This window comes from Chanodichthys erythropterus, chromosome 12 (assembly GCF_024489055.1).
Source record: "Chanodichthys erythropterus isolate Z2021 chromosome 12, ASM2448905v1, whole genome shotgun sequence".
Taxonomy (NCBI): domain Eukaryota; kingdom Metazoa; phylum Chordata; class Actinopteri; order Cypriniformes; family Xenocyprididae; genus Chanodichthys; species Chanodichthys erythropterus.
In genome coordinates this window covers 61368193-61386330 of record NC_090232.1, presented here as the reverse complement: position 1 = coordinate 61386330, position 18138 = coordinate 61368193, and the positions used below count along the sequence as shown (strand labels likewise).

The 18138-nt window shown below is 37.3% G+C and overlaps 1 protein-coding gene and 1 long non-coding RNA gene across 2 annotated transcripts; both read right to left on the bottom strand.

Moving 5' to 3' along the window:
* Positions 1-1839: 1839 nt before the first annotated feature.
* sft2d3 (SFT2 domain containing 3) lies at positions 1840-2521 on the bottom strand. Its single transcript, XM_067404681.1, has one exon. The coding sequence runs from the start codon at positions 2512-2514 to the stop codon at positions 1840-1842; it is 675 nt and encodes a 224-aa protein (XP_067260782.1). The 5' UTR covers positions 2515-2521.
* Positions 2522-12266: 9745 nt separating this feature from the next.
* On the bottom strand, positions 12267-14479 carry LOC137032746 (uncharacterized). Its single transcript, XR_010896740.1, has 3 exons — positions 13687-14479; positions 13389-13609; positions 12267-12961 (listed from the first exon to the last, which is right to left on the bottom strand). It is a non-coding gene; the product is annotated as an uncharacterized lncRNA (long non-coding RNA).
* Between the last annotated feature and the right edge of the window lie 3659 nt (positions 14480-18138).

The following is an 18138-nucleotide window of genomic DNA, read 5'->3' as shown; positions in this document are numbered from 1 at the left end:
GGGAAACGTTTTGATTGGCTGTTTTGCTACGCCATACCCCATTTTTGCATTCGGTGTGAAAGGACAAATTTCTTGTAGCTGGAATCTTTTTGTTTTGGGCCTGGTTATGACACGGTGCAAAACTACACTTTTTCAGTAATCAGTTCTATTTGGGTCCTGTTTTGTGCATAATCACGCCTGGTAGCCTGCTCACACTTATATCTGACTTGACCGGAGAATTATTACTCATGAATCATCAAATAGAATGACAAAGGAAGAAACATTGAATTTTACACATCAATTTTCAAATGGAAAACCATTACAATTGCTTGCTGTCTGGAGAGCCATCATGGAAGTCATGAAAATACAAGGTGTATTTAGACAATACTATACAAAGCATACAAACAAAGAACTCAATCACCCTGTTTTGAATGTCATTTTTTTTTTTTTTTTGCCTTTTTGACTGACACATTACTCACCAAAAAAGGTCCACTGTCAATAGTGTATCAATGAATGAGAAACTACTCACACACAGAAGTAAATTTTAAACCATTTAGCGTTTTGTTGGTAAATGCTTCATAATAACATTTGAGTTGGTTTTCTGATTTTTTTTATTATATTATATGAGCCGTTGTTAAGGTGCAGTCGCATTTATCATTCCCCAGTGAAATTTCACAAGCAAAATCCAGTCATTTCAAAAGGAATTATTCAAGTAACCTTTTTTGTGTGAGGGTGGAAAAGTTCCTTATCCTTATTTCGCTCGTGTTCAGGCTGTTCACACGAATTTGCTGCATTCTAATGTGACCACACCTGTTCTCTGGCTGGAGTACCTTAGCACTGAACATTTTGGATGTCTCCCTTATGTAAAACGCCTGAGTCAACTCATCAGCTCAGTAAAAGCTCCAGGAATCTATACTGTGGGTGCTCAATACTCAAATTGATGCTTCTTCGTTTCCCCGCTCCTCCGTCCTCCAGGCTGAGATCCGGAAACTGATCAAAGTTAGCCATCTTGAAGGACATCTCAATTCTAATTGCACTGCGAGGAGGCGAGGAATGAAGAGTGAAAAAGCCTCCTGAGGAGCTATAAGCGAGGATACACGGGTATATCATATTTGGAAGTCTTTCTTGTCGAGAAACCTGATGTACGTTCTCCTCCCCCTTCACATCTGTCACAATTTTAAATTATGCTTTACCTTTGCAGTTCAAATAAACCATATATTTCAAAAGGGCATTATGAATTTCTTAAATAACCAAATTTCAACAAAATAAGGGCAGATCCTCGATCCTGACGCTTTGAAGTGACGATTGAGTGATCAAGAACATTCCAATATACAAATAACATTTTCTTCGATTCGTCCATCCACGTTTTCTTTCCTTGCATCCTTTACTCACATGTTACAGGGGATGGAGCGGAGATGCGAGGGCAGGAAACAAGAATGCACAAAGAATTGAGAAGCACCCTATGTATCCAACATATGCAGCGCTCAAAGACCAGGATAGAGACTTAACCTCTTACTTCAGACCTAAGGGCATGATGTAGAGAACACGGAATTAAGATTGTTCATTAAGTTTATTTATAAAGTTAAGTAAGTTTCAAAAGCAGAAAGTTAAAAGGCAAGTAATATGTTTTGGTCATATATGGTCCTTGTCACGATGAAAATTACAAAAAGTCCTCATTACTAAAAAAAAATTATTAAATATCCCCATCCACAGAATGCTGCCTCACACTGAATTCCTCTGTATAGGCTACAACCAGAGTTTCACAATCAAATGGCTGTGCCAGACCAGTCACTCCCCACCCCCCCCAAAAAAAATCCATGTTAGATTTTTTTTCTGTTGCCTAGTCCGTGAGTTCCTTGGTCATATAGGCATGGTCTTACAAGTCATAGTCCTTTTAATAGCGGACGCCGCCATGCCACCCATAAACCTCATCCCGGCACTCCCACCCGGCAACAAAGCCACGATGTAACCCACAATAGCAGCAATCTGAAGGCAGGCTCCAAGAGCGGTGAGCAGCGTGCTGTGAAGGTTCAGCGCCGCATACAGAGTGCCTACCAGAGAGCACAGATACACCGCGGCTCCCGGTGTGGGAGCTGCGATGAGTTTACTTGGTCCGCGGAGGATCGCCGCCCCGATGAGCGCGAACACGGAGCCGAGCGACCACAGCAGAGCGAACTTACGCGCCTTCAGCAGGAGTAAAGGAGCATAAAGTGCCGACAGTCCGAAACACAGAGCAGAGAAGAAAATACACGTTCCGAACGCGATCAGTCGCTGGGATCGACTCATGCCCGGCAAACATGGATCAGGTTCTGAAGACCACGGCCAAGAGAAGCCGCTGCTCGATCCTTGGCCTGATGACGCTCCACGGCTGTTTGATCCAGTGAATGGACTCGACCACCTGCCGAACCAGCTCTCTGGCACCGAAGCGGGTTCATCAATGTCTATGGTTGTGCTGGAACTGGACTGTGATATCGTCTTCGCGCCGCTTTTAGAGTGAGCCAAATATTCCTGAAGCTGTCGGTTTAATTCAGCCATTATTCACTCAAAACAGGAAGTTGTGGCACTATGATGACGTCTCGCCGTGACGTTCCTGTACACAACGGAAGTACAACTTTAAGTAAATATTAAGCTGTGTCCCAATTCAGGCGGTTTCAAACGGGATATATCACCCTCTGAAGGGCACTTCGGAGTGAAAATAATCATGGCCGCCATATTGAAGGGTCGTTCCAAACCAAAGTGCTCAAAACTGGCCACTTCAAAGGGCCCTTCGGAATGAAGGATTTCGAAGGGAACAACTGATGGACACTTCGGGCCCCCATGATCCTTTGCACAGGGAAGTTGTTTGACGTCACAGAATGGGTACAGTAGGTTAGGAGTTCGATTTTAACTATAAAGGTATGTATAATATTTTTCTGTACTACTGTAATATTTATACGAGTTAGATTTGGTACATTATATGGTCAAAATGACATTGTACTTCAAAAAAATAAATAAATAAAAATACTTTACAGCTCAGATATCAGTCCATTCAAATGTTTCAAATACATAGATACAATATAGCCTACATGCGGTAAACCTAAAATAAATAAATAATAACGTTAAACAAAAGGCGCAGCTTGCACAATTTATCATCCTTGATTGTCTCGTTAAGATGACGCTGAAGTGCGTTCTAAAAGAACAGTTTTTTTTACCCCTACACCTTTCATCCCTTCGAAGCTCTCACTCCGGAGGGTAAACCCTCTGAAGGGATTAGGGCATAGGGATGAGCCCTTCCGAATGGAACGCAGGGAATGTCTGCGCACTTCGAAGTGCATGAAGGGGTGGGGTTTTGGAGTAGAGTGCCAGGTATGCGCAACAAAACCATCCCAAAAATAGCATAATCACAGCACAAGTGTAAAAGTATCCCAATCCCAGACGTGGCAACAGTGAGCCGAGCGTCGTTACATGGCTAGCGGCTGCCCAGCAAACACAAAACGTTTTTACAACTTTTCACAACGTTGTATTTTGGTTGCAATTAGGTAATGTTGTAGTACAACGTTTTAAAAACGTTTTAAAAACGTTTTTTAAAATAAAAAAATAATGTAACCAAAATAAAACGTTTTAAAAACGTTGTGAAAATACCAAGCTGGTATGTTTTCTTTAAGTAGTCAAAAAAACGTTAATATCACGTTTGTCTACTACGAAAACGAAACTATACCAAATTGCAACTTTTGGGAGACGTTTTATTCAGGTGTTAAAATAACGTAATCTGCACGTTGGAATACGACGTTTAAAAAACGTCATGACAGTACCAAAATACAACCATGTCAAAACAAAGACTATGCTAGGGCCAAAACACATACATTCTGTTTTTTTTTTATTATTTGTTGTGCAATAGCCTATAGCCTACTTTTATTTGTACACCACGTTGATCATTTCTGGTATATAAAACATATGTTTTCTTTAGTCAAAAAGAAAAAAAGAAAAGAAAAAGAAAACGTAAGTATTCTAAAGCTATATTATATTATATTATATTAACCCCCCCCCCCCATATTCAAATCCATCAGTTACAACCCCCCCCCCCCCCAATATTTCAACATGAAAATTACAGTAGATCTATACTAAAATATGTATAATTCATTTATTTTGTAACAATAATTTTGTTTATAATCGAATATGTGTTTGTCATAATAAATTAGTAAAAAAAAATACCCCCCCCCCCCTCCATTGAACCGATTGGTAACGCCCAACCAATGCGCATCGCATTTTCACCAAAACAACGCCAGTGGCGCTCTACTGTTTGAATGAATGAGAGCGGGTAGCACCAAAAAAGAAGAGAACCGCTGCCCAGCCGACTATATTAAACTTCTGTTCAAAGAGAGACGTTAAAAAGAATAAAGCATGTACTGAGAAGGAGGTATGAAAACATTGTAATAGTTAAGTACACTCCACATATATTTTAGCTAGCTAATCCATTGCAATTTAGCCATAACTATCAGTGTAACTGTAACCAATTACTAAAACAGCCATCTATTTTGTTACTTCATTTTTCAATAGCGTCTTATCAGTGACAAAAGTATTCAAATCGGTGTTTGTTTTCTTCCTTAATTAATCTGATTTTTGAATGAATTGGCTGAATGAACGATTTAAGTAGCTCACTCATTAAAACGTCGAATCGCTGCCACCTACTGGCGGTTTCAATAACATAATTTATTTATTTTTTAGAATCACTCCGTTATGTTAGAATTTGATGAATAGTTATTCCATAAAGTTATGATAGATAGATAGATAGATAGATAGATAGATAGATAGATAGATAGATAGATAGATAGATAGATAGATAGATAGATAGATAGATAGATAGATAGAGAAGAAATAAATTATTCAATAACGTTACACATAAAACAGATTTTTTTTTTTTTTATTAAAAAAAACACAAAAAAAACAGGCAGCATACCAACGCTCAACCCCCCCAATGTTGAAACCAAATCTACGCCCTTGACTCCATCAGTAGCCTATTGTTTTAACGCTGTAATGTAAACGATAGCTGCTTAACTTTTGACATGTTTAATTGGCGTGCGCATTTAACATTTCGAGTCCCGTGAGCAATCGGATTGGAGTCACCATGGAAACAGGGCGGCAACCAGGCGGCAACTCAACCAACTGACAAGTGTCAAGCAAGAGCACGACCGTCTGTCACTGTTATTTTCACTGCTTTCAGGTAAGTTTAGTGCCTAAAATTACACAAATAATACATACAACTGTTCTTGACACGTTCATACATGTAATTGACAAGCTTCTGTTGAATATTTTCTTCATAGAAAAGGTTTGTTGTCTTTGGAAAAAGATCGTTAGAATCTCAACCGTTAGGCTAACTTTAAGAGGTAGACTAACTTGACTTAAACTCTTATTTATGAAAGTTTGGGCTTTTAATCACATTTTATGTGTAGATTAGAGGTTTTGATAGTTTTGTAAATGATTTTCTGCCAATTTGTCAATGGATGATTAGAAAATATAACTTAAAAGTATGCGGTGTACTGTTAATCGGTGACGTCACTTATATAGAGCATGAAAATGGGGTGGAAACTAACGTTATTTCAAACATGTTTTGATATTTCATGGTAAATAAATATTGATTAAAATTGCACTGTGATTTCAGGAGCGTCAGATATATGAATAATTTATATTTATTGCGTCCAAACATAATTAAGTGACATTGTATGAGGAATACTAAATAAGTAAAGCTACAAATGTAAATGCTGGCATCTTAAGACTTTTTTTTTACACACACACACACACACTCAGACAAACACACATAGCCTATATATACATATATATGTATATATATATATATACACATATATGTATATATATATACACATATATATACACACATATATATGTTCTGTATATTATTCTTTCTCATTTCTGCATTTCACCTCTATTCTATTTTTTTTTTTTTTTTTAATAAACCTGACATTGAATACTACATTTTGTTGGCCCTGTGACAACTTGTTTATGTTCCTAGATTCTTCCATGTTAAAGTTTGATCAAAAGTTTATCAAGTATTCAAAAAATACATCAAATATTTTTGAGTCCTCTATGGCCATCTTGTTTAACTCTGCATTGAGGACACTTGGTATAGAGTTAGCAACCTACAGTAAGGTCCAACATAATTCAAAATGAGACAGATGATAATAAAAAAAGTACTGAGCATTGTGAATGTAAGAGCCTCACATTATATTAATAACAATCATTGTTGGTGTGTGAATTGCATTTCAGGGCAGTTTGTGAAGACGAGATGCTGTGACAACCTGGACAGAAGTCAGTTCCAGATCCACCTTCAACACCAGACTTCTCATATGGATTGCTGTATACTAGCATATTATTATTCGCTTCAGAATTGGGTGCATGCAGACAAATGTTTATAACATTCTTTCTTTCTGGTGTTGTGTCGAATTCTGTGACCTACCAAATCATATGACTATAGGCATTGCATTGACCTAATCTGACTAAACCTAACCCTAATCCTACCCTTTTGATAATTAACCATGGTTTTACTATAGTAAAATCTTGTTGTTGTTTTTTTGTTGTTGTTGTTTTTTTGACGTATTGATTACCATTTGTATAATCACACAAATACCATAGTTAAAACTGTTTTTCTAGCAGAACCATGGTTCATTTGTGGTAACCATGGAATTACTACAATGACTATATTTTTTTGCTTTTAATCATGGTAAAACCATGATAAATTTCCATAACCTACACCTTATAACCTACTAGGGTCACATAATTTAGTGGGTTACAGAATTCGGTATTATAACTGTTTGGATCAGCAATTAAAGGGTTAGTTCAACCAAAAATGAAAATAATATCATTAATTACTCACCCTTGTGTCAGTCTACACCCGTTAGACCTTCGTTGATCTTCGGAACACAAATTAAGATATTTTTGCTGAAATCTGATGGCTCAGTGAGGCCTCCATTGCCAGCAAGTTAAAGGATTAGTTCACTTTTTGAATGACAATGTCCTGATAATTTACTCACCCCATGTCATCCAAGATGTTCATGTCTTTCTTTGGTCAAAAAGAAATGAAGGTTTTTGATGAAAACATTCCAGGATTATTCTCCTTATAGTGGACTTCAGTGGACTCCAGACGATTGAAGGTCAAAATTACAGTTTCAGTGCAACTTAAAAGGCTTTCAGTGATACCAGACAAGGAATAAGGGTCTTATCTAGCAAAACGGTCAGCCGTTTTTTTAAAAATACAACTGCATATGCTTTATAAACAGAAATGATCGCCTTGCGAGTGCTTTCATGTTCCGTATTCTTCTAATGCTGTATATCCAATGCCTTCCCTATTCTACGTACGGAAAAAAACTGAACTGGTGCCGGGTTCGTTCCGTAAGTTGAATAGGGAAGGCGTAGGACATACAGCGTAAGCTTTTGAAGCATACACAACCCAGGAGCACTCGCAAGGCGATCATTTGTGTTTATAAATCATATACAGTTATTTTTTTTTTTTTCGAAAATGACTGATCGTTTCACTAGATAAGATTCTTATTCCTTGTCTGGTATCATTTAAAGCCCTTTTAAGCTGCACTGAAACTGTAATTTTGACTTTCAACCATCTGGGATCCATTGAAGACCACTATAAGGAGAATAATCCTGGAATGTTTTAATCAAAAACCTTCATTTCTTTTCGACTGAAGAAAGAAAGACATGAACATCTTGGATGACATGGGGTGACTAAATTATCAGGACATTGTCATTCAGAAAGTGAACTAATCCTTTAATTTACACTTTCAGTGCCCAGAGAGGTACTAAAACGTTTAAAACAGTACAGCGGGCCTACTAATATTAGTATTGGGTCTTAATATTGTAGAACAGCACAAGGGTGAGTAATAATATTGACATAATTTTCATTTTTGGGTTTACTATGTCATTAAGACAGCTCCTAGCTGCCACCTACTGGCATAACAATGTAACCTGCAATGAAAGCGCTGAAAAATCGAGAAATCGCTAACATAGTTTCTCAAAATCAGGTATTTATTGAACAATAAACTTCTTATTTAATATATATTTTTTAAGTTCCGATGCCTATATATCTGTAATTTGTGTTGAAAAAAATCCTTAAAATATAAGCATTAGTTTTACTGCAAACAAGTGATTAAAATATAATTATTATAATCGCAATAAAATAATTTGTATCTATTTAAAATGAAATACTTTACAATTTACAAATTAAATGTTTTTTTCTTCTGTAAAAACATCTGTCCTCTGAAATTTCTTGGAATTTGTTAATGATCCATATTTAAATTCGCCAGTCATTGCATAATTTTCATGTGTTTTATTTATTTACATATTTACCTTTTTTTCCATATCATGTTACTTTTTTTACATTTTGTGAATAAATATGAGTGACAAAATTTGTGTGTAGTATAAATTATTAGGCCTACATATATGTTAATGTAGGCTTATACAATGGACAACAACCAGAGGTCTGCTCTACAGGTAAGGTAGTGCAATGTAAAAAAGTTCTGCTGAATATTCAGATTTACAGAAATGTTGTAAACTGACATAATAGCTTATGATGAATTATAAAGAAATATAAAATACACCACTTAATGTATTTATCTTACTATACATTTATGTTTTATATATTTGTTTTATATGGTTTTAGTCATTTTATCTGGAAAGATAACACTAAAAAAAACATTTTGATGGCAGCATATGAAGTACCAGTTTGGACGTGTCAAGTACGTTTTTAAAACGTTGCAAGGAGACATTCAGACGTGATAAAAACGTTATAAAGACTTTTCTGCAATGTTGTGAAAAAACGTATTTATAACGTAAAAAAAACCCGACATCTGTCGTATTAAATACGTCCGATTAAAACGTTATCACGACCTTTTCACAACGTGAAAAAAACGTTTTTACAACGTTATTGTGTTTGCTGGGTGTGTGACAGACAGTTGATGTTTGTGTGCATTTAAAGTTTTATGACTTTCATTGGGTTTTGACATGCTTCACTGCCGATGACGACGGGACAGTGGACCAAAATATGTATGGTTAAACTATGTAACGTTAGTTTATCGTTAGCAAGTTCACTTTTTTTTTTTTATGTTATGAAATGTTAATTTGGAAATATTTGTACATTTACTCTGTATTTAAGTCTGAATTTAAAGTACAGTAGATTAGGATTTTATTCAACTGCACTCCATCTCAGAGACAGATATTGCATTTATGAACTGACTTGGACATCACGGATATTACAGTTTGATTGGTGAAACCGGGGCATTGCTTACATTTATTTGAATTCACACATGAACTCCTGTCGTCACTGGCGCGCAATGAACTGTAGGATTATGAGGCGCCGGACTGGACAAAAGTGAAGCGAACGCCGCGAGCGAGCGACACTGCGCGAGAGAGACCGAGTTTGCGCGCGAGAGCGAGCGAACCTGCGCGAGAGAGACCGAGTTTGAGCGCGAGAGCGAGCGAACCTGCGCGAGAGAGACCGAATATGCGCGCGAGAGAGATCGAGTTGTCCGAGAGCTAGCGAACCTGCGCGAGAGAGATCGAGTTGTCCGAGAGCTAGCGAACCTGCGCGAGAGAGACCGAATATGCGCGCGAGAGAGATCGAGTTGTCCGAGAGCGAGCGAACCTGCGCGAGAGAGACCAAGTGTGTCCGAGCATTAGTACATTAGTATATTAGTAAACAGTGATCAGATTATATGCAGTCATTTAAAACAATTCTACTGTAGGAGTGGAATTTGGGGACCAATATTACAGTTTAAAAACTGGGATAAAAGTGTAATAGAAAGAAAACAACAGCCATGTGCAGTGTTAATGATAAATCTTTTGTCACGTGTTACATTTTCTAACATAAAGGGGAAAAAAGTGGACTCTTCTTAAGGTTTATAGACAAACTAGTTCTTCTCATTGGACTGTGCGAATTACACTTTTCTCTTTAACATTGGTTTTTAACATTGTTATCATAATGATTAAACTATAAAGCAGTATAGTTTCAAAAATGAAGATTCTCATTGTTTACTTACTCTGATGCCATTCAGGTGCACATGACTTTCTTTTTCAGAACACAAATGCATTTTTTTAATCTGCAGGAAATTCAAGCTCTGTATGCATTTATAATGCAAGACAATGGGTTCCACCATTGTGATTTATGCAAGAAACAAATCAATAAAACATCCTCACCTTTAAACTAGTGCATCTGAACAGGGCTCTGATGCTGTTTGAAATTCGGTTTTAAACTCCCATGTGAAGTTCATTCTTCTATTGCAATCAAAGCATCACTTTCTTTTCACATGAATATGGTAACATATTTGTTACACAGCTTCTTAATGAATTGAGTGCAAACAGGACGAGCTTTTAAAGCTTTATTTATTTCGTTTGTTTTGTTATACACCTATTGTTTTGCTATAAGACATTATTTGATTTCTTTCCAAATGATTGCAGTCTTTTATATTCATGGTATGCATCTACAGATTTCAAATTTCTTTCTAAACATATCTGTGTTCTGCTGAAGTTGTGCATCAGCGTAAATGAATAATGAGAATTTAATTGAACAAATGAATTTTTTTTTTTTTAAAGGATTCGTGTTAAAGCAAGTGCTATTTTCCTTTTGCTTAACTTCCTATTTATAGGCTATTTATGATGGAATTCATTTTGGGTCAGTTTCAGCCAATTTGTCAATGCCTTTTTTTTTTTTTTTTTTGCCTTTTTTTTTTGCTTTAATAAATAGAAAATTATGTACCATAATTTATTTATTCTTTATTTTTTCTCCATCTACTGAATAATAGTTTGATATGTCTGTATAGCCTACATTTTATATATGCCACTAAAGACGTTAATTATGTATTGTTTATGTAATGTTTTATTTTTTATATTGTAGAATTATAGCTGTAACCATTGCTGCAAATGTAAAATGGTATTGAAATGGTAGAATTACAGTAAATTGTTGTGTTCTTTCTGTTAAAATTTTATCCCAATTTTGAAACTGTAATATTGGTCTCCAAATTCCACTCCTACATTAGAATAGTTTTAATGACTGCATATAATCTGATCAGTGTTTATTAATGTACTAATTTACTAATGCTCGGACAAACTCGATCTCTCTCGCGCGCATATTCGGTCTCTCTCGCGCAGGTTGGCTTGCTCTCGGACGAACTCGGTCTCTCGCGCGCAGATTCGGTCTCTCTCGCGCAGGTTGGCTCACTCTCGGACGAACTCGGTCTCTCGCGCGCAGGTTCGCTCGCTCTCGGACACACTCTGTCTCTCTCGCGCAGGTTCGCTCGCTCGCGGCGTTCGAATCGCTTTTGTCCAGTCCGGCGCCTCATATAGGATAGTGTAGACCGCGAAGTGAGATCGATGCTTCACTCCACTGGGAAACGGAGAGCCTGCACTTGAAGTCGCTCTCGAATTACGTCAGCCCTCCTCGCGCCGCGGTGAATCGCACTTCAAAGGCAGCTTTTTCCCCGTTTTCTCAAGAACAGAATACAGTGCATTAAAAATGTGTCGATATAAATATTATTTAAATGTCACTTTGTCAATGAAACAGCCTAATTTCTGTACAGTTTTTTTAAGTTAAGTTAGCAAATGCATAAGTTTGTATTTGTAATGTAATTTATTAATTTATTTATTCATTCATATAAATGAGTCAGTCATTTCTGTTAAACATTTTTTTGTGTAAATAAAAGAGAATTGTTCATTGTTTATTTCTTTTATGCAACTTGATGCAAAAATTTAATTTTAAATTAAAAATTTATAGGCCTATATAATATTTTTTTCATCATGTGAATTAAATGTTTTAAATACATCGTTCTAAAGTTACATTACATAAAGTACCTTTTACAACTATATACAACAGAACTTAGATTTAACATCAGAAAAATAGCATCACATTTTAAATCATCAGTATATAAAACAGAACAAAACATATTTGTGTACACTTTCATTCGGCTGAGAAGGCAGACGCTGGTGGTGCGTATTATATAAATATAAAAATCAGAATTATTTGAACATACTAAAACAGATCTATGGTCCATTCAAATTTTGGCTTGGTCATAGCTTTAAAATTCTCGCCTGTTACAAATAGTCATGCTGAGCAGGTATATAAGATGTCAGTGCAAGTTTATTTTAGTTAAAACAAACATTTCATTTAACATAACAACAAACAAGGTTAACTAGTTGCTAACGATATAAAACTAACATTACATAGTTTAACCATACATATTTTGGTCCAGTGTCCCGTTGTCTTCGGCAGTAAAGCATGTCAAAACCCCATAAAGTCATAAATTCACACAAACATCAGCTGTCTGTCACAGCCGTGTAACGACGCTCGGCTCATTGTTGCCACGTCTGGAATTAGGAAACTTTTACACTTGTGCTGTGATTACGCTACATTTGGGATGGTTTTGTTGCGCAGACCTGGCAACCGTCCACTCCAAAACCCCGCCCCTTTCACGCACTTCGAAGTGCGCAGCCCCTGAATTGGGACACAGCTTTAGAGTCTCAAATAGTCCTAACTACAGTATATATGTGTGGCATTCTGCTATTAACAGCTTTACACAATTAAGCCAAATATGGCAACAGCTCGACTACGCCACCCCGGAAATGGGCCGGGGACCCACGGGTACACAAAGTACCACACACACACAGATAAGCAGTGGCTGGACAGGTATCAGACGACAATGTACATTACACAAACTTTTATTTAATAAACATCAGAAAAATACAAGACCATTCTCTTTAATGTATAAAAGTTAAAAGAGGAGTACGATCACTCATAAAACTTCTTGCACATCCATATAGACATGAGTTTACCGCTTCAAAACTGGGGAATTCGTCTTGCCTATCGGATAAACACAGCAAACACTCGTGCTCTCACAACACAGCACCAACAACACCCGTTGTGAACACTGCAAGCTGACAGCCGAACCACCACCACACACAGAGGACACTGGCTAATACTGGTACCCCAATTCTGAAGGGAAAAAGAGAACAGGATGAGACACAAGCGCACACATACAGTAACACTTTCCACCTTATGGTTTGACCAAAAATACGTAGCACATGCTATTAAAGGGATCAGTGTCACAAATCAATAGTGATCGTCCTAGCTGATGTTCATTAATTGTTAAGAGCACAGGATCATACCATAAATATGCATCAAATAAACAAACAGGTGAAACACAAACACTGGTTCCAGAATAAAAATGAGGTCAAAATAACAGCATACACAAAACGACACAATAGTAGTGACAAACACGTAGCGTTTCGCCCCCAATTACCCCCTTTAAATCCACAGATCGCGGAAATTCAAGTCTCTTGAATTTGGCTGGATGCGCCACCGATGGCCGGCAACGCGCTGTTGGTCCGGTCGTCAAGGTGATGACGTGAATTAGTGTTACCTGCAAAGCCGCAGCAATGACATCATCCGGTATACAGCAGAAGAACGGTCGAAGAAATCAACGCGGAGAGAGAAAGAAACCATCCAGCCGTCCGAAAACGTTCCAGTTCATGCATTCATTACAGCTAAGAGATGATATAAATCGTGTTGTTCAACAAGAGGAATTACGATGCTTAACCGCGCCCACAAAGCCTGCTGCAACACCTCCTGGCTCCCGTGTCACTAATAAAATATAAGACATGGCATTAAAAAAAAATAGAAATTACCATCCCATTAACCCAAACATGAAATGCACATACCTGCAAATAAAGACTCGCACCACCCCGCACACTCAATGGCGTGCAAGCCACAAGGTTCGCAGAAATAAAGTTGCTCAACGCGTCTACCATACTCCTCAGCCACACTGAAATACATGGGTGTCAAATTACCCCGTCCAAACATATGCAAGACTGCAGCTGCCACCAGCAACGCTTACCTTCAGGACATCAACACGGCGCACCAGAAATGACGTCAGCACCGAGACCCCAAATGACGTGCCCTAGATGTCAGACTCATCCTTTTTTTTATACAGATGGAATGTACCATTTTGCTCTAATTAACGAAAAGTGGGGGATAACATCACCACATATGTAATGACCAATAACACCCCAGCTAACACAGTTACATTGTGACGACGTAACTGGACCGGACCATATTCGTTGTAGCGTACCAAATAACGTTCTAGGGACGTAACTTTGTGATTCCCATATTCGTCGTGGTGACGTTATAGTGGTACGTCTCTGTAACGTGAGGAGTACGTCTCAACGACCAAACTGGCACGTTGTAAAAACGTAACCAGATTGGCTCATATTAGTCGCAGCGAAGTTCCAAACAACGTTCTATGGACGTAACTTTGTGATTCCCATATTCGTCGTGGCGACGTTATAGCGGTACGTCGCTGGAACGTGACAGTAACGTCTCAACGACCAAACTGGCACGTTGTGAAAACGTAACTGGATTGGCTCATATTAGTTGCAACGAAGTCCCGAATAACGTTCCAGCGACGTAACTTTGTGATTCCCATAATCGTTGTGGCGACGTTTTAGTGGTACGTTGCTGGAACGTGACAGGTACGTCCTAAAGACCAAAATACCACCTCGACCTTTATCTTAAAATCTGCTTCTTACCTTTACTCCGGGGAATGGAAATGTGCACCGTCCATAAACTTGAAATCCATGCAGAACTGATAAACACTTCATTGTCTACTATAAAACCTTATAAATTCTAATTGTTATAGGGAATTGTTGCTTTGGTTAATACATTTGCAGATCAAAATATGTAGTGGAAACCAATAGAAACCCTCATTAAATTCTGATGGAAAATGGCTAGAAACACACTGCATCCATGAAATCATCAGCATTGTTACTTTGTACAATTACTAAGCCAATACATTTGACCATTACCATGTAACCATGTTTTAACCATGTAATGTGTTAACACATGAATTCATAAATTGAACACATTCATAGATCAAACAATACAATCAATAAATAAATGTAACCAGTAATTAATATTGGTCCGTGTAACGCTTTGCAGTTCTTTGTTCAATTTGCACCATCGAAATGAACCAAATGAAAAGTTGGCTTCAAACTTTCATTTTTTCATTTTTTCATTTTTTAGAATACTTCACAAATGGATAATTGTCACTCAGTTTAATTTTCGACTCTACATGTTTGGGTTGTTGCGTCCGAATCTGATTTTTGAACGAACATAAAATATGACTCATTATTCTGATTTTCCATTAATAATGAGCGCTCGCGGGTGGATCGTACCACCAGTGTTGCCGGGGGTGGAGCGTGTGTTGATATTCATCCAGAGCGCTGTACAGTTATGGATAGATCTTCGGCACGTCTGCAATAATTTAGCGCCTGCCCTACACTATTGGGTCATTATACGAAAACGTGCCATTTTGTGTCCCTCAGAAAAAAAAAGCTCTGTAAATCTTAATAAACCATAAAACATATAAAATATTTTATAATTTAGTTTCCATAATATGTCTCATAAAATAAGAATAAATTAATTTCTGTTTCTTTTGTTTTTAAAGGATTTTAATCACATTTTTGTGCAAAGCATCTTGCAGAAATACTGAAAATGGCCTGTCCCTCAGTTCTGATTTTTCAAAAAAGTCAAACTATCATAAAAAAACATATACTTGTATAAAGCCTTAAGTGTCAGTTCATTAGTCATGAATGGATTTTATTCTTAACGTGTCAAATTTAAAAAAAAACAGACAATTTAGGCAGGTCCCTAGGTTCTCGTCAACCCTGTTACTTTTTATGAAAATACCTCTTTAAAGATAATTGACTGTTCCAAAAGTTGCATCAGTTCCAGGAAGTGACATCATCTGCCTTTCATGAAGTTGACGGTAGAAGACAAGTAAGTGTTCTCTTCTTTTTAATGAATTTTCTTTGAGTTTATGTAATGTCTGAAAGACAGGGACACGCTCATTGTGTCAGCCCTGTTACCAGAAAAGCATACGTTAAAAAGTTATTTGTACATATTCAAAAATTTACATATATAACAACATTTAAGCCTCTCATTAAGGCACGTAATGTGGTGTCATTACCTATACACAAATCCGCCGCGAACTCTATGGGCGCCACCATCTTGCCTGCCGCCATTACTGCGTGCCTGCGAAGTGTGACGGTGTGACACTTGCCGGTGCCCTCTAATGACATTTCAATTAAAGCGCATCCTGCTTATTAAAGAAAATGTCTGGTAAAAGGGAACATGGGTAGATGATGTCAGGCAGTGGCCAAAACTTACAGATAAAGGTAATTTATTGACAACATAATGTAATAATGTAAAAATGTAATTTAATGTAATTAAGAAGTGTATTAATTGATGACAACAATAAAACCGAACGCTGTCATTACTAGCTGTGTTGCTAATATGTTCACAAGCTTCAAGTTTCAAATAATTATTAAGCCATCCTTAAAAATATTCTTGTTTGCCATAACCCGACCGACCCAATTAATTATTTTTTCCCCTTTTAGTCCGACCGACTTGCCGATTGTAATTGCGTTAAGACCCACGGATTTTTTTTTTACTCTTCAAACAGCTAATGCAAATGCAATAAAATGTGAGACACACGCAACTGACGCTTTTCACACGCTCTCACGCCACACATCCATTTTCTCACGCACAGAAAAATCGCGAAGTAAAGACACAGAGACCGACAGACTAGACAGAGCAGGTTACTTATGATAGAAAAAAATCTCAGCTCTCAGATTCTGTCAATTTTATTACGAAATTCAAACAATACCGTTTTGGTGCTTGTAAATGTGACATGCTAAAAATACAGATTAAAAAATATTACAACATCAAACGACGTATAATGTTATGTTCTTGTAAACGTTTTTCAAAATGGATCTATGTATTCACACTTACCTTCGTCTGAGGTAAATCTCTCAGAAATGACCGAACGCTGTCAGCTAGCAGCCCCACAGAACCTGTTTTGGCTGATATGTGTACTGTATTACATCTTTATTATATTTTTTAATTATATCATTAAATAAAGTTGTTATTATAATAAAAAATGCTAAATAAATAATAATTTTTTAAAATAATACTGCCAGCTGATAGGGCTCTCTGTATGTTTACAACATTAAGTTAGGTGAGTTGTTTTTTTCTTGAGAAAAATTAATGCCTACCTTGTGTAGCCTAGCTAATATTTATCCAAATGAGTCAATATTAAATCAAATCACAATAATAATTAAATAATAATAATTGAATAAAAATAATAAAAAAGTGTAGCTTACCAGAAATTGTAGCCTACCATGTAAACATTGTAACGTCACTAAACCTAATAAAATTCAGCTTAGTTACTAAAATGTTTTGACAATCACAATACACTTAATGTGATGCAAAAAAAAAGTAAAATTTTTTACGACCTACCGACCATTTTTTATTTTTTTGGCTGTTACGGCAAACCAAAATATTTTTAAGGATGGCCTTAGCCACGACCAGTTGTAGCAATAAAATATTAATCATCTGGCATGCGATGAGCCATCTCGGTTATGTGTTTCATCCACTTTTGACGCACATCTTGGTCCTCTGCTCGACCAGGAACTCTGTGCAATCCGTATGGCCGTAAACATGGGCAGTCAATGTGCAACAAAGCTTTGTGGATTACACAAACGGTTTTATTCCAGGCCTGTAGTTTTGTGCTGTTGTTAAAACAACCAACCACACAACACGCTCTGCATCACTGGACAGCATACGTACTAAAAAAACTATATAGCTAACATCTGCTACAGCCTATGGGACCAACACGCTACTTCTGCTACTTCCTTAGCAGCAAGGCACGCAGTAATGGCGGCGCTGCTTTACTTCCGTGTTTCGCCGGATTTGTCCATACCTCATGGCTAGTAATGGCCGCCAATAACCTTTTTTGTCAACCCTGTTACCGTCAACCCTGTTACCATTCCAGGGTAACACGGTTGACGCAAGTATGCTTTTGTGTGTCTTACCCATGTTGTATACCCAAGAAGGGTTAAATCAAGGGCAAATGGACTTGGTTCTTCCATATTTGAAGATACTGCCTCTCATCCAAGGGGTTTCTTCAGTTCTAAATGACTGATGGGGAGTGCCAGGTATTTAACCTCTGTGGGGTTGTCACCCCTGAGCTAACCCTTCTTGGATAACTATGACCTGGATGACTGAGAATTTTAACAGACGTACTTTTCTTACTAATAGTATTTACATAATAT